Source organism: Stegodyphus dumicola, chromosome 5 (genome assembly GCF_044657685.1).
Source record: "Stegodyphus dumicola isolate Sdum_Otavi_A_Nest chromosome 5, ASM4465768v1".
In the NCBI taxonomy this organism is placed as follows: domain Eukaryota; kingdom Metazoa; phylum Arthropoda; class Arachnida; order Araneae; family Eresidae; genus Stegodyphus; species Stegodyphus dumicola.
The window spans coordinates 88970191-88986614 of NC_140772.1; the positions used below are offsets into that span (position 1 = coordinate 88970191).

Below are 16424 nucleotides of genomic sequence, written 5' to 3' on the forward strand. Positions count from 1 at the left end.
GTACTCAGCTGGAATACACTTAACGAAACCAAAAAAAGCAATGCAGGTGATGTTTGAAATGCATTCGTGATAAAATCTAAAACTCTTACCTTAGTTTTAAATAGGATTTTAGGATTTTTCGTCCTACTAGTCTTATACTGCTAAACCAGTCGGTAAAGTAAAAATGTAGTTTAACTTTTCAGGGGAAAAAATCATGTACATTTTCTTTTGAAGAAAAAAATGCCCCAATGTCGAAATTTTCAACTGCATACCTCCTGATAAATTGATCAGAATTTGCTCATTCAAGTAACCGGATTTAATAACCCGTGTGTATATTGATAAAACTGCTCACAGCTTGCGATTTCATTTCAGAAATATTTGAAGTCTAATGAAGAATGTTTAGTTGATGTAAAGAGCAATCTAAAAACTAGAAAACGTTTTAATTCTAAGGAAATCATTAAGATAGAAGTGAATGAAATTCCCCACATTTATTTTCATTTCTTTCTTATTTTGGCCAGATGGACAGTCAGCCAAATACTTTTTTTCGCCCTCGATGGCTGGCTGTAGCCCTTCACAGACGTTGGCCACTGCTAAGGTCGGAAGCAATTTTCTGTTTATTATGGAGTTACTTAAGAAGCGGGCCATCGTTGCCTTCTATGAAGGGACGAACAAATTACATCCATGCCTTCTTTGGAATTTGAACCCGGGCCCTTCGGTTCACAGTTAGAGTCAGTAATCACTTGCTCTTCTGGGATGGCAGCTTTAGCCAAAATAAAGATGTATGCCATATTCAATAGCTTCAGCCAAAATAAACTTGCTATTGAATATGACACTCTTCATCTTTTAGTACTTCCAGAAGGGTTAACGATGATATATATATTTTATATATTTATACAACATATATATTTATACATGTATATTATATATACAACATTTCTCCACAAATAATTGATTCATGCTGTTGTTTCGTATCTTTTCACACTGCCAGAAATGTTGGAAGATCTCTTCTATGACTTTTATTGTAAACAAATTAGTAGAACTTAAGGTCTGGAGATCTGGATGACATTTACTTATGTTTGAAAATAATAGCTCATTGTTCCGTTTTAGCCGCTAGTTGAGGTTAAGGAAAAAGTACTGCGAGATAATACTATATCTTGCATGAATATAAAAAATCATATTCTTGGCTTTTCCAGTTGAAGAATAATATTGTTTCGCAACATCGCGATAATTCTGACTTTAGACAGCGATAGTTTAAACAGAAAGCAATTGCAAGATATGAAGGTACAAACCCATTACTGCCGCCCAACAGCGACCGAGCGGTAAAAGCCGCTGAACACTGGTAGTTCGGTGCGGTGTTTGAGTCCCGGTGAACGAGCTGGCTGCTTGGGCGTTTTCGTGGTTTTCTCCATGTGTAACGTGGATACGAGCCAATTTCCCTTAAAGAGACCTCGACGGGGTATCCCTCCCTTTCCGTGTAGTGCCTAAGGGCGGAGCACGTAATAAGCACAAAAAAAGTAACTTCCATGAAAAATGCACATTAATATTTAAAAATGTCCTTATAAGTTGCTTCATTTTTTGTGATGATACCTTTACGATACATTAAAAATTCATTGAAATATATCAAATAAAAATGTTTAGTGATGTTTGGGTGAGGATAGTTTCCCGTATACAGACAACAACAAATATACAACGGTACAAATATACAACAAATATACAATTATACAACAAATATACAAATATACAACAAATATACAACAGACAACAAATATACAACGGTGATTTGTAGACAGACTTGTGGTTTTTAAATTCGTTAGCCTTGAACTTGTAGATTTCTTTTATTTATCAAATAAGAAGTATATTTATATAGAAATACTTCAATAAATTAATTGAACTGAAACTAATATTGTTTACTAGCTTTCTTCTATATGCATTTAATACAGAATAAACAAACATCAAGATAAACGCGTATCTGACATTGCATTTAACATAATTTTAAAAGATTAGATTTTCTAGTATTAATTAAGTTTGAAAAATTTAGCTAAATTTCTTTACTTAGCATTGCAAACTGTTACATTCCAAATAATCTAAATATATAAAATCATGAAATTCGCTGAATATTCATCTTTTATTAATATAAAATGTATACTATTTTTTGTAGTGTCTCCTGTAATAGACCAGCATTATTTTCGGGAAAGTAATACGGTTGACGAAGGTGCGAGAACTAAACTCGTCTGCATAGTTACGAAAGGCGACCCACCTCTACGTTTCCATTGGCTCAAAAATGGACTTCCATTTCTTGCTCATGGAGACACTACAGTCCAGACTACAGAGGATTCTTCCATCGTAACATTTAAGAAGGTGACATCCGCTGACCGTGGATTATACACGTGCGTTGCAACAAACGTGGCTTCATCTGCGAATATGACTATGCAGCTTATCGTCAACGGTAAGTAAATGCACTTAATTTTTAATAAATCTCATTTTAGCAACCATTTAATTATTCAGTTAAACTTTAACTAAATTTTTCGTGCTCCAGGTTAAAGAATTTTTTTCCTCTCATAAATACTTCCTTGGATACCTCCGTAATAAGACAGTCACCGCGTTAAACCTTTGGCGAAATTTGAAATTTGCGTGTAATTATATGAACTAAGTTTGCCGATTTTGGCGGCTAAGCAACGTTGCCAAAAGGAAAACCACGTCGCACAAAAAAGAGGGCGGCAGTTATATATCTCTTGTTCCACCGGACCGATTGGCGAAATTTAACTTCGTTTTTCAGTTTCGAAAATGCCACTTGGGATATATATTATATTTGAATATAGCAGTGTTCTAACATAGGTATTTGAACACAAAATCTTTTTCTGAAATGACATGATTTTTTTTTCATGTTTCGTTTCTACGACTGCAGTTAAGCGTAAATATTAAATTTTGTAAAATTTAGTGAGAAGTTTACCAAATTTTACAAAGAAAATTTTACAAGAAATTCATAAATTTACCTTGGCGCACTTGCTTTCAGTTTGGGCCAAGAATATTTCACATGCCTAAATTCTTAATTTCGTAACCTATTTTCCTTCACATTTTTTCTTTGTACACAAGCGGGAAAAATGGTGCATCGTTCATTTCTTCAAATAATTTTAAAAGTGTAAACCACATTTGACGCTGTTATCATAAGCGATAAACAAATATGCGAAATTTCACAACGCCCTAATGTTTAAATTCATTAGCTCGTTGTATGTATATCCTTGGAAATTTTGAATTTAAAACTCTAATCTTTTGCAGGTACACCTAGAAATATATCTACTTTTAAGTGATGGTAAAAATTTCATAGGTCATAATTCAAAAATGTTTTCGAAAAATTTATAAAAATTACTCAAAAATACAAATTTTAAAAGTAAATTAGAAAATAGCGGCGAATTTAATTTGGATTAAACCTAAGTTTCGAATTTTGGAAGAATAGTCAAATAAATTTAATTGAAAATGAGATATAAGTAAATTTATATATATCAAGTTCAAATACGACTGAAGAGCTAAAATTTTGAGAGGTAATTTTTTAAAATCTACTCCTGCGATTTTTACAGAGTTTGGCACTCTGGCATAATTTAAGTCTTAGAATCGAAATATAGTTATATCATTTCCGAAAAAGTCCGATTTTGTGTCATAATAACTATGTATAAATCTGACATCTGCCCTAAGTCGCGCTTTTGAGACATGAAAAACAGGTCCTACTTATAACTATGAAAGTGGGCCCATGGTCCACTCGTGGCCGACTGGATATGATCTTTGATATCGATACTTTGACTTAGGTTCAAATTCTACAAACGGGCTGTGTGTTCGATACATGCTTGATGTCTTTTTGTAATTTCCCTCATTTGTAATGTTAATACGAGCATGGGTTAATCGGAAAACCCTCAGCAATAAATTTTGCATATTAAATCAATACAACCATTCTGAAGAAGAAATTATGAAACATCACTTATAATATGAAATCGCATTAATATAATAAGATGATATTGGTAACAAACTGTTTCAACTAAAGTTTTATTAAGTAATATGATTGGAAAGCGAACATTATTTGCAAACTAGTATGACAACATTTTATACTGTGGCAGAGAGTAATAGTAATCATGAGTTATTATAAATACCTTCATGTTATAAATTGGTTCCAAAGCTATGATATATTGTTACGAAATGTAGAGGCGCGGTAAGATGGCTTCCCCGCAAAGCGTTTTAGGGTTGCCATAAAATGACAAGGGAAGGCAGAAATCGCTCATTTGGCGATATACCATGGACGGATGGAGAACCTTCTGGAACGAATTCTTACCGGTTTAGCTCAGAATGTTCACGAACACCAGCCGAAAACTATATAAACCCTGCTGGTCCGCAGTCAGTGTGTGTCTCTCATCGAATATGTGCTTTATCGTCGAGAGGGCGAGTGTGTGTGTCTCGTCTAGCGAGTCAGTCCCTGCGGAGAGGATAGTGTTGACAGCCGGGCAGCGAGTGCCGAGTGGGTCGTCGAGTTCACCGAAGGAGTCTCTTAGTGTATCGCGGTTAGTGCATCGTCGAGAGAGCGTGTTGAGCTCCGGGAACGACTGAACCGAAGAGTCGGGAGCCGTGCTCTGTGTGTCGTCGAATGCATCGCGAGTTGTAGCGTGGAGAGTCTCGAGACTAAGTGGAGTTCCGAGAACGACCTAGCAGAGTCGGGAGCTGTACTCTGGTGCTTTGCAGAAAGCTGTCTCCACCGTTATCGCCTGCGAGTATGAAGGCTGTGTCGCTGATTGTTCCAGCGTGTTTATAGTAGATCTTCGACGACTGTACAAAGTGTTATTGGAGCTGTCCTGATTAATATTAGCTAAATAAAGTGTGTTATTCGATACTTCATCAAGTGTCGTCGTTATTCACTCCAAATCCACGTAAACCCCATACGAACGTGAAGGAAGAAAATAACGTAACAACTGGTGTCAGAAAGAAAGAAAAAAAACCCAACAATATGTCTTCATTCATGTTATGATTCTGAAACGTATGATGTTCTCAACAAACGTAGATACAAGTATCTGATATTGAAGTTTATACAATAATTCTGTAAGTTTTTTGAAAGAGGCATCCTCCTTACCTCTTCTGTTGATCATTGTTTTGGTAACTTTGTTACGTACATGAGAAGATACCGTAATGGAAGCAGTATATGTGCACTGCTTAATAATAAAGCATAATTTCTATTATATGTATTCAATAGCTCTATGTGGCAACATATGTGAGCAGGCCTAATTCTAGGATTAATCTTAACGTTTGTAATATTTTTGCTGAAGCAGAAGGCGCATACTATACTTTTCAATCTTTCTGGTTTGAGACTATTATGTTAACAGATGTTCTGCAGTGAAATTAGCTCATTTAGAAATATTAATTTAGGCGTTTTTGCCAAGGCCATAGTTATGGTATTACTATTTTTAAATCGAGGTGTGTTAGTTGAAATAATGTTCAGCTTTTCCTGATGATGTAAACAATTACTCTGGGAATTCATTAGTATGTAGGAGTCATTATTGTGCGGAGTTTAATTAAGAAAACAATTTAAAACATTGCAATAAGTACTATTCAGTTTCGTTAGTAGTTGAAAAGTTAAAATAAAAGAGGCGGTAAATCTGTATCAAATTTTAAAATTATGTAGTTTACTTATCTGTAAAATTTAAATCGCGTTGTTTTTACATACAAATTACCTTTTAATAAGTTACCTAATTAAACTGTGTTTTATTAGCAGTTAAGGTCTTCTGAAGATATGTGCTTATTTTTATCCACAGATAGATTCTAAACCTTTAAGTTAGGATCATGAATTCAATAAAACCTGTATGAAGAAATTGTTCTATTCAAAATTGTATTATTTTAAATTTAATTAAATGTGATTAATATTTAAAATCGTATTCCGTTAAAGTAAGTTCTTTATTTTTTCTGTCCAAATTGTAATTTAAGCTTAATCGGAGTTAAAAAAATTATCCAAATTATTTTTTATTTAAACTGTTGTTAAACTGCATAAAGTGTTAAATAAATTTCGGTTTCCAATTTATGAACTTTTGTATACCATTTTAAAGGATAATTTTCCGAAATATATCAGCTGTACTTCCGAAATTTCAGTTAATGTTACATATATAAAATTCAGTTGCAATAAATAAGGAACAACTATTTGTTTCATTTATTAAAATGTAAAATAGTATAAAATAATTTTAAAAGAGAAAAGTAACAATGATTATATTATGCCAGTTCAATTTTGCAAACATTCATGATAATTGAATGAATCGCTACTTTCAGAACAACATGTGGGTAGAGTTGCCATAATTACTTGTATTGTTATTCGAATGCAAGCACTTTCAAATATTCTTTTAATCTTTGTTAACTTACGCAAATGTTTATTGATTTTGATTCCACGAGTTTCGGATACGTATACAACAGTAACTCTAGCTCCGATTAAAACTTCTGTAATGACTCTTATTTTAGGACAACACTTAAGTTTCTGTTTAACATTATTTTCCCTCAATACCATAATAACGAAAAATATCGGATCTTCCTATTAAATAAAAGTTACAGTTGTGTAAACGAGAGCTATATTTGCTATCGAAATGTAAACAAGCGGAGAGAACCAAGAAAAGGCTCCGATATCAATGCTCTTTCACCGAAAAGCATTGATATCGTCAAATTCTTTTGTCTTTGAAATTTGCATCCAGTAAATATAAAATTCGACTGTATGTGCATTTATTTCAATATTTAAAAGAAAATGGCAATGAATTTAAATGCAACATAAAGGAATAACTAATGGCATAAATACAACATAAAGGAATAACTCATAATTTTCTGTGGTATTCATTGAGATTTATTATATTATTTTTTAATTCAGATATGAAATCTCTAATTCTAGATTTAAAAATTGTTAACAAAATATGCCATATTCTTTCATGACGTCAATTTGTTTTCCTTAGTGACTTGCAAAAACATACTTACAAAACTTATAATAATAAATGAAAAAGGTTCCTTTGAAAGTTTCCTATAACCTTTATTATCTATAAAAGATAGAACCTCATTTTTAAATATTTAAGGGATAAAAATGATGATATTTGAAAGAAATTATTCAAACGCTAATCCATGAATGAAATGCATGCGTTTACGAATATTTAATTAGTATAATATAAAAATAAATTTTAATTGGTATAGCTTCATAATGGTAAATTTTATTAGCCATGTAGCTGGTAAAATTAAGCTTCAGTTAATTTAAAAATCATATAGTTTTAAACTGTCAAAATATGCAAAACATATAACACATTTTAAAGCACACTAGAAGGAAGCCCGCCGAATGAACGAGCTGCGGCCAAAGCAAAATTTATAAGTTCTGTGAACACCCGAAATGAAAATGCATAAAACATCTCAATATCAATGGAATTACGTTATTATATTATTTATACATGCTTTCTTGCTATATTTATCGTATATCTTGTTAGCCAGGGATAGGGCTCCGACCCAGTAACCCGTGTTTCGTGGCCTGCGGCCACCTAAGAATATCATTGGAATCACTTCATTCTTTCAAGGCAACAACTGATTCGTAAATAAATTTTTGTTGCCGAACCAGGAAACAAAACACTGACACATAAGGTTAACGTGTGTACGCATGATGTCATGATTCAAATTTAATGTAATAACAATTTTTTCTCAATATCAATAAAAGAATTAATGTATAAATAACATACAGTGTCAAATATTCTAACCTGAAACAAAACAGTTGCTAACAGCAGCTATTTATTTAAAATGCTGACATTAACGAAAACTTTTCGCCATACAATGACGTCACATGCAGTCGCGTGCTTTCTTGAACGTCAGAATATGACATTATATAATAACAACATATTTAATGTTTGGTAATAATATTTTTATTTCATATTGCATATTTTTGTTAACAAAATCTATGACTTGAAAGCGATCAGTCGCAACACTTTTCGAAACAAAGCATTTTTATCTCCAGCGACTCCCGAGACTGTTGCCACTGGGAAAATGAGGGCAAAAATTAGCGTTTTCAGAGTTTTTATTTAATATCTCGGCTGCTTAAAGTCGACGAAGATGAAAATGGTCGAAATGGTCTTGTATGAACTTGTAGTCTTGGTGAATGGTCTTGTTGAATCCGGTAGTATCTCGAAACTCAACTCCCCGCCGCTCTGGAGGAGATGATGTCACAAACAAACAGACAGACAGACGCGCGCAGATTTTATTGGTGTAAATTGTTTTTATAACTAACTGGCTTATGAATGTGACATTTTATACTCATTGTATAATCTCTTCCCGATACTTTAAATAAACTAAAATTAAAATAAATTCTTGGTCATGGACATAAAATTGACATATGTACTGCGCACAGCATTAGGGATAAACAAATATTTATTTTTATCTTATTTTTTCTCAGTTAGAGACAGCTACATTAGTTAGAGATACAGCGCATTATTAAAATTACATGACTTAAAAATAATGGATTTCTATTTAAGAACGTTTAATTATACACTGAAACGTTATGATGTACATAATCAGTGTAATTTTATTTGAAGCAATGAAACTCGAGGCCGCGAAATTTTCATACGATTTCAAATTTCATTGCAGTTTAAAAGTTCTCATACCAGAAGCATAATAATTGGCCCTTTTATACCGATACAATGTTCAAACAATAATCAAAATTTACTAAAACTGTATTCATCCTATTCAAAGAAATCGTGCACGCAAAGGGGTAAATCGCATTTTTATAAAATCTTTATTGAGCATGAAATTCCCTTAAATTTGCAAGCACGTAACTTTCTTAAAAGAAATAAATACACATATAAATAAATGTGCTATTAATTTTTCTATCACACGTAACATTATATTTGTGTATAATTGCACATAGAAGCATTTTATGCGCAGTTGCAAACATCTTTCTCTTATGCATACATATTTCAACTGCGAATGTACGCTTGCTTACTTTAGAAAACTTTCAACAGACAACAAAAGTAATAATTGAATTCATTGCAAATGACAATGCTCTTTAACTTTTAAAAAGCGCAAAATTTCATTGAGCGAAAAAAGCACATAAACGAATGTAATACGTGAAAAGCATAATTACTCACAACACTCATATCCCTTGCATTCTATGCATCACTTTTATGGTCTGTAATGTTTTCTCTTTTCGATCATGCATGGAACTAATAGCTTTGTTGTTGCAAAGCCTAATATGTCAATGTACCTATGTGTAGGCTTTCTTGGATTAAACACACGAAATTCCAAAAATTTTAGAAGAGAAAGATGAAAACTCCTGAAAGTTAAAACATCGATTGCGAATGCTTTTTGTTATAATTAAAATCATTTCATCCGTGAAAATATTTAGTTCAAAATCAACTATACTTGCACATTAAATTTTCATGTAAATTTAACAAAAATGAAATTAAATATAATGAATACATTTCGTGGATAAACTGATAAATAATGAGCGATACAGGTAAAGCTTCGGCATGGCAATATTTAGGTCATTAAATGCTTAAAAACTTAGAAAAAAAAGACCACTTAATGTAAATTAGTTACTCTGTTTTTGAACAATGGAAAATGTTACTTCTTCTTTAGGAAATAACGAAACTTAAGCATTGTTGAATACTTGTTGAAATTGTTGAAAAATAATATTCTTTTGACGTTCAATTAGCGAAAAATTAACTCACTTCTCTGGTTAGGAGATCAAATAATTACAAATAGAATTATTTGAAAAATTTCAAATGTATAAGAGCCTTATCAGAAATTAACGCACATGAACTGTAGGTTATATATTTTTAAACTGTAGGCTGAGTTAATTAATTGCAAATTAAAGGCATTTGCACTTTACTCAGAAATGAAACTAGAATGCATTGAATACTTTTATTAGAAAAATATATTTCGCTCATTTAAGAAGATTTAGAGAGAAATTGGAAGCTATACCTATGATCAAGTAATTGGATTAATAATTATGCTTCTTCGCTTACATTTTGATTAACTAAAAATGCTGAAATTCTTAGAACTGAGATTTTCCATTTCGTAAATATATTTTATAAAAGAATTTAAAAGCAATTTTAGCATTTATATATCCTACTACAAAGCAAAGGAAGTATTGTAATCGAGAAAAATTTCGGGTATCGTATTTCAACGAAAATATTCATTTTGACTGCATTTTCCCTTCTTTTATGCACGTATTTACGGTGTAATAGGAAGCAAAATGGTCGCGTAATCAAGAAATCCAGGATTCGAGTCTTGGCTAGCGCATTGCGCGTTTTTCACTTCTACTGGTTAAAAAAACAAGAAGCTAATGCCTCGATAAGTAGCCTCCGAACAAAAAAATGGTGGGCGATAATTCGTCACCACTAGAATTCGGCGACTGGCTTCCCTAATCCCAAGTCGCCCTTTAAAAGACTGAGTGTATTAAGTATTTTACCCCCTCTTTTCCGCAAGCCTCATTCGAGCAGTAGCTTCCGAGCGTATTACACGCAATTTTGTTAAGCTCTACTCATCCTGATTAAAAACTGTTTTCTATAGTGCTACCTTAGGGTGCACGCAAAATGTCATTTTTTAATATCCCTCACCTCCCAGATGATGATGATCTGAGCGATTATCCCAATTCAGAGATTTCTTCTAAATCGCAACCAGTATTTACTAGAAGAAAATAATTTTTAAAAAGCTTCTTCCAGGTACGAACTGTTGACCTTATGAATGTTATTAAACCTGAAGGATTACACGAGATTTTCGAAGAACTCAAAGTCAGAGAGAAGGAAGGATTTCAAATCCCTACCCCATAGAAACCTAAAACAAGTGAAGTAGAAGATATCTCCTAAGAAAGCGAAATGGAAACACCTAAGTAGCCAGCTAAAATTCCAGAAATCCCCGAACCCATGGATGTTTCCCACGATAACCGTTTCAGAAGCTTAGATAATAACCAAAATGAAAATGAAGAAGAAGGAGCAATCCCTGTGGAGAAACCCCTTGCCCATTGTGATACCACAACACATATCTGATTGGTTCATAGTAGACGAACGTTTTAGGAAATTTTGTGCCGAAGAGCAAAAGTTTTTAAAAATTTCCTAAGCTTCCATGAAATCCAGCTCCATACATGTTTACGTCCAAAGGGCAGATGACTTCAGATCTATGACTAAAATTCTAAAAAGAAAAGAATATTCCTTATCATACTTACCCACTCTTAAGTGAAAGAAATATCAGAGCAGTAATGAAAAACATGCCGGAAACTTTCTCCGAAGAGAAATTTTCAAAGATTTGGAAAGAAGAAAATTCCCCATGGTAAAAGTAAAGCAGTTTACCCGATTCAGTCAAGGGGTTATCGGGAAACTACCAATGTTTTTCTAGAACTTAAGAAGACAAAAGCGGGAAATGCAGTATTCAACCTCAGTAATATGTTCAGCGTCAAAATAAAAATCGAAAATTTTCACCGGAGAAGGGACCTACTCAATATTCTCGCTGTGAAAGCCCACGGCCACACGCAGCATCTATGCCAAAATCAAGAAAGGTGTTAAGTGTTAACATCATAGAGCCAGTAACTGCCCCCAAAAAACCTACGGGCATTTTTTGTAGAGATGCACACGTCAGCAGTTTTAGAGGCTGTAAAGCTTATCAGAAGAAATTTGCCAAACCGGAAAATAAGAAGAAAAGGCCTCTCCCCTCCCCCAGGAATGAACAGTAATGAATCCCGAGTCTATCCAAAGAAGAAATCAAACCAAGGGAAACCACCAAGAAACACCTTTACAGGGAAAAAGTAAAAAGAACTGAGAAGAAAAATATTCTAAAATCTTTAGAAATTCTCAGTTTAAACGTTAAATGGTTATTTGACAAAGGATGTGCCTCCTCCTGGAAAATATAGTACAGATAGTTACGAAAATTCAAGCAGAAAAATCACCGATAGAAAAAACTAAGAGCTGGGTTTGAAGCCTTTAAGATGTTGATCGCTTACGCCACAAGGAGTTCATAGCCTAATGGTACGGGGCAGCATTGTTTCTTCGAATCCTGAGATGGCGGGTTCTATCTATTCCTGATGACGCGATTCTATTTTCTGCGTTTGCAAGGACTTAATTTTCTTTTTATTCTCAGCTCTGAATGTATGACTTATTGTCATTTTTTGGATTTTTCGCCTACGGGTGGGGGTGTTCATTAACACCTTTCTTTTTTATTATTGTGAAAGGCCATTGGCAACCGATTTAATTTAACTAGTCAAGACTTTTGGAAGTCGATACTAGTCGGAGAAAGACGTTCAGAACTTCCGCAAGCCTTTGTGGTGTAATTGGAAGCATACTCGAAGCGTATTCGAGAGGTCCAGAGTTCGAGGCAGTCTACGTTTTTCACGTGCTTGAAAAAAAAAAAAAAAAAAAAAAAAAAAACTATTGACTTTACAACCGTTCTTGAATCTATTTGAACGATGCTTTTGCATGATATGCTTTTGCATGACAGATTGAATGACTGCTTTAGTTGTGCACCTCCCTTTTCGGTTGCAATAGGCCGTGATTGGACGAAAACGTCCATTTTCCTAAATCAGGAGACCAAACTTTCAGATCTGGATATAAGGAGGTTACTGCGTGTATGGAATACAAAAATAATCAATGTTATTATTTTTATATTCAATACATGCAGTAACCTTCTTATAAATGCTTCTTGTTCTCAGTCTTTACAAAGAATCCAGTGATAATTTGCTTTCCTCCCTATAAATGAGAGTTTAGAAATAAAGACCTGAATCTTTGTGATTTTTTAATATGCGGCTCTATGTAGCCACGGTTTTTACTCAGTATTTACAGCAGTCATTTTGAATAAACACCATGTAATAAGTATTTAAATAATAAAGTACTTTTATCCTCTCCGAGGTAATGAATTTTTAAGTTAATTGCGTTACTGAAAATTACAAATTGACTGGAATACATATTTTCAGGGTTAGTCTCCATTTTTCCTTTTAAAGCTTCACAGCTTAATGGAGGACATGTGTTTAAATATTCATTATACACAATGCAAATAAATATTTCTCACGGAATTTCTCTCCACAACTTCAGCAAGTTAAACTGAAAATAATGTTCTGATGAATTTTAGCCTCAAGGTCTAGAAATAATCAAAATTCATCAATGGCTTTCAGCGCTCCTTATTACGAAGTAAAATTTAGTCCACTAAACATGCGTAATAATGGCAACTGACGGATAGTGACATTGCAACAACGTTATTCAAAAATACATTTTAAAACTCAAATACCCAAAATGTTTTTATCATAAATATATAACATTTTAATTTAATAGCTATTACTACATATACATCTCTTTTTAATACTAATAAAAGTTTAAAAATTTTATCCAATGTTTATAATGGATGGTACTTTTTCCACAGACAGCAATGGTATTTTTGTAAGTTTATAAAGGAAACGAACCACAAAAATAAGTCGCCATTCCTTTTTCTTCTTTGCATCAGTTGCGCTATTGCAAAGAATCATCTCAGGTTCAACGGTTTATTAAATTACGATCCGTTCCATTTATCAATATGACATTTAGGACATTTTAGCTCTAATGTCAATTTTAGTTTTGGGGAAACATGAATCTTTCAAGTGCGATTTATTATATACTGAGAAAATCAAGAATCCTTTGAAATTCGCGAAAGCAAATATAAAATTAAAAAGAAATTAATCAATTTTCTTTGAACTATTATATTTGTTCTTTGCATTAAATTTTCAGCATTTTTTTCTAAAATTGTTTTAAAGTCTTTGCTTGAAAAATTATGCTACTTTGAACTCTCTTAAATAGCTTAGTAATTCTTTTTCGTAAATGACCTTAATTTTCATTAATGAACGCAATTAATAAATATAAATAAACTTAGCCTCTAAGGTTGCTTTAAAAATTTGACAGGGAAATATGAAGTAAGATATGGTGCTCTACAATGATTTAATTACTCTGAAAGATGTGTGTGTGACGCTGGTCAAAGTGTCAATGACACTAGGCTTTCGTACACAACAGGCCATTTTTTACGAAGACCTAGGAAACGGAGAAGGAATTTTAGCCCTATGACTGGTACAGTTTACATCTGTTACGAAGACCTGTGTTTAAAGAATATTTGTTAGATAAATTCGTATAATTTATTATTTTAGTCTCCATTTTCATAAACTCTCATTTATTAGTATAATATTTATGCCATTGAAGAAACTATGAAAATAAAATATTTTTAATAATAATAAAATATAAATCAAATAATAAAGTTCTTATGATCAGATAAATGCGAACGTGCTACTCAGAAAGTATAGCTCGGATGATCTGGTGGTTCAAGTATGTTGGCAGATTGCTTCACCCCTCCGTCAAAATTGGAACGAAGCTTAAGGAGATAATACTCGAGTGCTTTACTAAGCTAAATACTGCATATCTTTGAATCCAGGACAATCCTCCTCCAAGATAGATTGCAAGAAAACGTGTATAGGACAAGGCTTAAAATGCAAATGCAATTCCATTTCAATATTCTCGGAACTTCCAATCTGTGGGTCACTGAAAACGTTTTTAGTCGAAGCAATTTGAAAACGCTCTTTGTCCTTTAGCCATCTCCGAAATGTTTGTTGCTTCTTCATACCGAATAACTATGATTTTGAAATTTTATTCAAAACGTAATGCCAGCGTCCATATGCAGACGTTGATGTTGAACTTTGTTGCTCAACTGTAGTACTTCATTACATAAGGGTTTCCGTAAAATTAAGTCAAGACAATAATATTTACGCACACCTTGCACACACACACACTCAAGAAAATAAAAAAAGGTCACTTCTACATTCCCCATTTTTCTACGCCGACTTAACTTGCGTTTTTCATCTCTGGAAAGTGCGTGCGACTTAAGATGTGTATTAAATTCATATATAATATTGTTTTAACATAGGTATTCTGACACAAAATGGTACTGCTTCTGAAACGATACACCGATTTGTTTTCCATATTTCGATTCTACGACTCAAATTGTGCCAAGGTGCCAAAATTTGTAAAAATCGTGCGAACAGCTTTAGCTCTCAAAATTTTAGATCCTCAGTGTTAATTCAGTTTCATATATACTTACCAATATCTCTTTTTTTATTAAACTCACTTGATCCCTTCTTTCGTAATCGAAAATTTAAGTTCAAAGCAAATAAAATTCGCAGATATTTTTTTTAATTTTTATATTTTAATTTTTATAAATTTTTCGAAATTTTTTTTATTACAACCTAGCAAATTTTTGCTATCACCTTAATGTAGATGCATTTCTAGACTTAGATGCAAACATTTAGAATTTTTTATTCAAAATTTCCCAAGATTTACACGAAATCACATATTAGTGCGTTTAGAAATTTGGCATATTTGATTTAAGCGATAGTAACTCAAATTATGGTTTAAGCGCTTTGCTAAAATTATTTGAAAGAATGAATGATGTACTTTTTTTCCTTTTCGTGCGAAATGAAAGGGAAGAAATACAGGTTACCAGAAATTAAGAATTTCGCCTAATACATTATTCTTGGGCGCAAATTGAAAAACGTGCGCTTGATAAATTTTTTAATTTCTTTGTAAGGTGCTCATAAAATTTTACAAAATTTAATATTTGGGCATAATTTGAGTCTTAGAATCGAAATATAAAAAATATAGGTGTGTTATAAGGTATTTCTCCCGTCATTTAGCATGCCTTCGTAGTGTAGTGGTCAACACGCTCAACGCGTACACGAGAGGCCCGCGGTTCGAGACCCAGCGAAAGCATTGCTCATTTTTCATCACATCAACCGCAGCACTTCAGATTTTAGCTGGCACGCTCCCACTCGACCTAAAAGCAGAATTAGAAAGATCAATTTATCGACTTCTACACTACAAAGAAAACCTTCACACTAAAAGAAGATTTACATCTATCCTATGTCAGCATAGAAAGCTTCCAAGATCCCCCTGACTTACAACCAAGAGATCTACCCATCCTTCCCTGGTGCAAATCGCCACCCTCAGGACAATAAAGAGAGAGTTTCTCTGTCGGTTCAAAAATTTCAGGACGAGTAGGGGCAGCGTTCACGGAACAATGAAGAAATTTATGAAGCACATTTCCGTCTAAGCAACCATGCTTCAGTCTTCCAAGCCGAGTCTTTAACACTCAAAGAAGCAACACTGTGGTTAGGTACGCAACCATCAGCTCACACTTCATTCTTCACAGATAGCATGAGCGTTCTGAATGCGCTGAATTCCTTTCCTCAAAAACATCCGCACACGGCAGCACTTAGAGAGATCCTCTTGACGTTAGGCTCTTCCGTACCTTTAAAGATCAACTGGATAAAGTGACATACAGGGCAGAAAGGCAACGAACGAGCGGATGAACTAGCTAAGACTGCAGCTTTCAAACCAGAAATTGACAAGGAAGTTCCGCTTTCCGCAGAAGTTGCAAAAAGGCTCCTCAAGACAACATTTCAAGAGACATGGTCATCA

General features: G+C 33.4%; 1 protein-coding gene across 3 annotated transcripts in view; it reads left to right on the plus strand.

Moving 5' to 3' along the window:
- Positions 1 to 16424, plus strand: part of LOC118181836 (cell adhesion molecule Dscam1-like) — a 1419238-nt gene that overhangs the window by 1272889 nt on the left and 129925 nt on the right. For all 3 annotated transcript variants that reach the window (XM_085816859.1, XM_085816860.1, XM_085816861.1), the window contains exon 10: positions 2138 to 2425. In XM_085816859.1, coding sequence (XP_085672985.1) covers positions 2138 to 2425 — 288 coding nt within the window. The remainder of the gene's footprint in view (positions 1 to 2137; positions 2426 to 16424) is intronic.